The sequence below is a fragment of the Haliotis cracherodii genome, unplaced genomic scaffold, assembly GCF_022045235.1.
Source record: "Haliotis cracherodii isolate W230 unplaced genomic scaffold, xgHalCrac1.p SCAF_4, whole genome shotgun sequence".
Classification (NCBI taxonomy): Eukaryota; Metazoa; Mollusca; class Gastropoda; order Lepetellida; family Haliotidae; genus Haliotis; species Haliotis cracherodii.
In genome coordinates this window covers 58,979,721-58,986,029 of record NW_027266297.1, presented here as the reverse complement: position 1 = coordinate 58,986,029, position 6,309 = coordinate 58,979,721, and the positions used below count along the sequence as shown (strand labels likewise).

Genomic DNA, 6,309 nt, shown 5'->3' with positions numbered 1-6,309 from the left:
CGCGCAACAGGTGGTGGGAGCGGAGATCACGCGATATACTATGTTAAGGCTGCAATGTCATCAAGACATAATGAATTAACATCTAATGCCAGTTATACTTGCACATGAAGACATATTGCGAAACACCAGCTGGTAGATTGATAAAAGTATCCTTGATAAACAGTGTTTCTGTGATGTCTTTGTACCGACCTGTTCCGTGAGAGACTACGTATGTTGTCACAAGTAGTTTTAAGCTGCACACGGTTTACGGGTCAATGCAAGTCACGTGACACAACACAAGTTGACAGCTCAATCGTACAGCTGTTTTCTATCCGCTTCAAATTGTTTTAATTCCTTACAATGGCAGATTTAAACATCAGGCCATACAATCGCTTGCAGCATCAGTCGGGGTATGTAGGCTTGTTTAAAATTATTAAGAATTTTAACGCATATTCAAGAAAACATAAAATATCAATATTGACACGTGATTAAAATTGAGGTATGGTCAAAGGGAAGCAACTCTTCTTCATGTACAGCTGCTGTTTTCAAAAGGTGTAAGGTACAGTGGGGTTGAACATCGCGATTGTGTCACATATATAGAGACTTACATGCACGTGGGAGGGGGGTGGCTGCTTGTGCTTGTTCACTAAATACACCACACAGACATATTATACTGACTCCTTGTTTTTTCTCCTTAATGTCGAACTCCGGGCAAGGTAACAACAAGTACCATCTTTTAACGTATTTTGGTATGACGCGACAGGGAATCAAACCATTGACCACTGCACCATGGAAAGCAGAGGGGAATTTTGTGATTAATAATTTAACATACAAGTGTGACTGCGGATAATGGTGAAGTAATCTGGAAGCCTGTTTATGTTGTCGAAAACATGTTAGCAAAAAAACTGGTAATAATTGTGTAAATGTATACTTAACATGTCTGATTACCTGTAAAAATCGAAACATATACAGTGCCATTTCTTCATCGAATGTGATTGGAGTGCTCATCCCTGATGAGGGGGCACGGGTGGCCCAGTCGTCTCAGGCGCCGCGATTCGCTGTGCAGAATTGCGTCCCTTGGGCACGCCAGAAACCTATGATTGTGGGTTCGAATCCCGGTTCGCCCCAATTATGTTTCTAGGTTTGTCAGCACCATACCCGTGCTCGTGGGTTTCACCGAAGTGATAAACGTCTGAGACCTACATTACTTCGGGCTTTCCTCCCACTTCAAGCTGACACGCCGCGATATAAATGGAATACTGTTAAAAGCGGCGTTAAACCCAACTCACTCACTCACTCACTCATCCCTGATGACTAACACACAGTACGTAATGTCACAAGCACACACCACCACCAATTTATGGCAATCGTCAGTTCGCCGGAAAAATAAAAGAGAAACAGGAAGACGTATTTGGTTTCTTTGGAAAGCTTTGAAACCCTAGTTTTCCAAAACGGTGTTTAGAAAGTGACAGGGAATAAGTTCGTTTGGCGGGTGACCATACTGCTACCTCCAGGTTTGTTGCTAGCCTATGATTGGCCGATATTTATTTTCTATGACTTAGTTCTATCACTATATAATCAAATACACCAGAACAAAATATAAAACGGCAACGCTAGAGAATAATCATTCTCGATTATCTACCGAAACAGATTCCATTTGGCGTAAAATGCAAAATATTGGTGAAAATAATATATATGGATAGCCAAAAATCAGTTTTCACACTAGGTGTTCGCAAAAATGGAAAGCATGTCATGCGACGAAATGCGTCAACAGGCTAGACTATCATGTTCTTTTAGCAGATTTCTTATGAATATAGATACTACCGGAGACATTCCTTTTCACAGTGTTACACATATGCCGTTGCAGTATAAGTCTGCACCGAATCACAGTCAAATGCTGATTTGGGTTAATGCATGGCTGGTGTTCACGCTTCTCACACAGGATGGTCTTCATGATCAAATGTTGTTTGATCTTATATTCGGAATCCTGTTCCTATGCTATAGTCGGAATCGTTCAAAGGTTCTGTTTTGGGCAGATTTTTTTTTATATTTATGGAAACGGTTCTGTCCCTTTAATAATACGAGTATGCCGTCGAGTTTGGATTTCGATCACTCATCTCGTCTAAATATGACAGCCGAGGGATGGATTGTTGCCGACCTGTGCTTCTTTTTCACCCTGCACATGTTATTATTAGATCAATTTCACACAAATGTGAGCATGTTATTATATAACATTTTCAACAATAACAACACAACTTACATATGACACTTTTCGAGAAATTTCACAGCTTTCTATACTATTTTAACGCAATATAAATAATTAACATATTTGCAGTTTTTGACGTTCCGGCACCATTTATTATTAGAGCAAATATGGTCCCAGACAATTTCTCTTCATAAGGACAGGCTTCAGATTTAGAGACGTTAACATGTCAACCATTAATTCATTAATTTGGAAAGCAGTGCAGTACGTTCAGTGAGTCATTTAGACAAGTGACAGCATGATGCTTTTGATGATTTAATAAATGCACAACATTGACGACTTATGCGATCATTTGAATTTGAATCAATCAATTAGAATTAATCAAATTAAGAATCACTGTCAAGTAATTCAACATTTTTCAATTTAGTTAGAACCTTTTTTCAGAAAGACCATCTGTGACCATGTACATGTAGTTATTTATCACGGCAAAGTATTCATGATTTCTACTGTGTACTGTGAACACGGTGACAACACTATGTGACGCATGATTCAAGCTGTTCTGAGCGGATGAACATTGGCCAGACAAATGGCTGTGTCACGGAATTAATCCAGTTCGTCCCTGTGTGCATTTTCTTCTGAATCAACTCGATTATGTTCTGTGTAAAAAATACACAATAATTATCGTGGTGAATAAACTGGTACTATCGTTGGTATATTTGTGTTCCGTGGCAGTTTTCTATAACTAAGTTCGAAATTCCATGCACCCCTCTAATGGCACATATCATCCTATTATCCCAGTCCCAATACTGTACTATAGAAATTGTATTTCTTTTCGTAACCAATAACATACCATAACATTTTGCACTGAAATGAGAGTAGAAATGCTAAACAAGAATACTAAACAACAAACATACGTTTTCCCCTTCATCTGCCAGAGGGGCACATGAGTCACAAAATATTGAAACGCTGTCCCTATAGCAGCATTGGCCCAGACGGTATTATTTATCATATTAACACAGACAACACATTGCACTATTCTAGTTTGGTTTCAAATACTAATTGAATTTGCACTTAATGAGTTCTGTAAAGTGTACGAGTATTAAATTTTTATATATTTTTGTTTCCAATTCTTAAAATTAATAATGTCTTTAAATTATATAGCAACGCCGAAGGATAATTAGCGATGCGAAGCAATTACACAACATTGTCGTATCTATTTAATCTATAAGGGTACAAACTCTCTATATATTGACGTTAAGAGGCGGCATTGCAGTGCGAGTCTTGTGTACAGGTCACATTGACAAAAACCGGGTTCAATTTCCATTCCGGTATCAACAGAATCGAGGGATTTCTCCGACATTAACCATGTTGTGGTTGATACATAACTTCACTATGATTTTGCATAAAGACCTATAGTTGCGTCAGTTTTACTTGTTTCAAATGCAGTTCAGAATGGTCAGGGTATTCCTGGCTCAGAATCAACAGCAAGAACAACAGTGTGGCAAAATTATACTGGTATAATCATAGGGTACAATATGTGAGGCCAATGCTTTGTTTACAACGCTGTGATGCGGATGTAATATTGCTAAAAGCAGCATCAAATCTATACTTACTCATTTTTAACGTGAAGAAATCGAATAAAAATGTCCGAAGGAAAACCCACAACTGTTTTTGTTTCAGGTAAGAGTAAGTGAGTGAGTTGGGTTTAACGCCGCTTTGAACAGTATTCCAGTTACATCATGGTGTGTCAGATTAATGTGGGAGGAAAGCTCGACGTGATGCAGTTCGTTTCCGGTAAGAAACTGAATTGACCTTTGAATAATATTACTGTTCGTGTAAGTTTCTTGAAATGTTACCAGTGGATTCATGTATAAGATAGATCCACATCGTCCAGGATTATCTCAAGATGTATCTGAATGCTACTCTGCACTCGCATGAAGATTCTGGTCTGTATGCCTCCTCTCCTTCAAGAAAGATATTGATACGTCTCAGGTCATCGTTGAGGAACCTAATGAGAGTGCTTCTCAAGGTTTTCGAGGAGTAGAACGTGACACTGATAACAAGGTGGCCATCAGATATGCCTGCAACGTTACACCGAGAGAACATATGCTTAGAGAGATCCGAGAACTGGATGTAGAAATAGCCGTTGTCAAAGTTACAGGTCAGTAATCCATCTCGAACTTGTCGAAGACAAGATTCGTAACCATCCATTTTGCTTTTCCATTTGTCTTTCAATGATTTTACAAACACTGGCCCCCATTCTTGCTGCCTGTTGCATAATTCCCTTAATCCGAAATATTCTGCGTAGTTCTGCACCGCGAGCGCAGCTTCTGGCGGTGGAAGCGTCTGGAACCTCAGGAAGTTGAGGATGTGAAGAAACACATCTCCATCTACATCAATGAAGAACCGGCCATCTTTGTCCTTAGTTATTGGGTATCTTCCACTGAACATGGCGGCCAACCTGGAGTCCGGGTACTTGCGGAGTGTGGAAAGGGACGTGGTCAGATGCCGTCCACCAACATTTAGATCTATGACTTCAGGAAACTGCATTAATTACAAAGATTAATATCATACATGGACAAAATATATTATTATTTTCTCTCTGAATAACAACAGTGTATAGGAAATAAGGTTGGAGGTGGAGCTGGATTGTCAAGACGTAAACGACTGACATAAGTATGTCTTGTCTATCTATGAAAATAATAGCAAGTATGTTTCTTGCCATTTAAATGCCCCAAACAGTTCCTTGTCATTTTAGTATCCGACCTGACTTCAATCTGCTTTCTTATATACATTGAAAATAGTATAACTGGTTGCGTGCTGTTGATCCGATAGCCTTCATACCAAGCCGAATGCTACAGATAGCGTTCAAGATAACTAGACACGACAACATAGGTAATCGATCCACGCAGTGAAAACCAATTGCCTCTGCTACCCGACATGTCATCCGTGGTCGTGATGTTAAAATGTATTACAGTGTGTGGCATACGAGACACATAAGCAACACATATGTAAATAATAACGAACATTTCATCATAAACATACATATATTTGTATGTTATAATATGGTGAACGTATTACCACCACGATGTGTGGTTATACATGGTGAGAAGCTGACTACCAGATAAGTGCATTGCCTGCTAAATAAATGCGTCTCAGCAAATGTCCAACGGTTTATAGACAAATATAGCTACACTAGTGAGGTGAGTGAGTTACCCTTATTGTCGAGTCGGTCTTATTCAGCCATATAGCGAAGACAAGAAGTTATAGAATTCGTGAATTATCTATGACGACAATAAACACCTAGAAAAGCCCCGCGGGGAATCCGGATATAAATTGGTCCCCAGTAACCTATAATTGTCGTGGGAGTCGACTGGGCGTTGAGTGGTCATACTCGGTGAATTTGTTCACTGCATGTCATCTTACCCCAACGACGTGACACGTTGCTCATACTATTAGCCACTCGTTCAAACACCTATAGAAGGCAAAGTATACGTTACCTCCATGTTATGGCTGAAATTGGATTGAGTCTAATGGACGTATGTTGTGTTGTCTGATGGCCTAGATTGTAGATACTGCACCGTTATCAACCCGTCACTGATCTCCACGTTGGACTCGCCCTCAGACACTTCCTCTATACACTGATTGATACTACCACCCAGCCGTCCGGGTAATCATATTGGGGTCACGAGATAAAAGTAACGTTTCACTGACGAGCGAAACAGACATAGCCGATACTGATTTATCTCGCACAAGCACTTGAAATGTAAGGACCCCCCACTTTCTTTCCTACGTCTGTCCAGCCCAGCCTGTCACAATCCATGAGTCCGTCATAAAATACAAGGACTTGAAAACATAGCTCTAACACATTGTAGCTCACAAATTTCTGTTCAGTGAGCTTTAAGTGTAATACGTAGTCAAACCACCATGATCGGAAGGTGGGTGGATCGATCCCTGCCCGCGTCATACCAAAAGACGTTAATAAATGGCACTTGTTATTACCGTGCCTGGCGCTCATCATTAAGGGCATCAACAAGGACAGGTCAGTATACTGTGTCTGAGTGGGGTATCCGCGTTTTACTGCGGCATGGTATCTCAGTTGGCTAGCACTATAGTTCGGGCTAAGA

At 40.1% G+C, this 6,309-nt stretch overlaps 1 protein-coding gene across 1 annotated transcript; it reads right to left on the bottom strand.

The window, feature by feature from the left end:
* Positions 1-3,727: 3,727 nt before the first annotated feature.
* LOC139480215 (BTB/POZ domain-containing protein KCTD7-like) lies at positions 3,728-5,738 on the bottom strand. Its single transcript, XM_071263246.1, has 2 exons — positions 5,683-5,738; positions 3,728-4,726 (listed from the first exon to the last, which is right to left on the bottom strand). Exons 1-2 carry the CDS (start codon positions 5,686-5,688, stop codon positions 4,079-4,081), a joined length of 654 nt encoding a protein of 217 aa, XP_071119347.1. The 5' UTR covers positions 5,689-5,738; the 3' UTR covers positions 3,728-4,078.
* Positions 5,739-6,309: the final 571 nt, after the last annotated feature.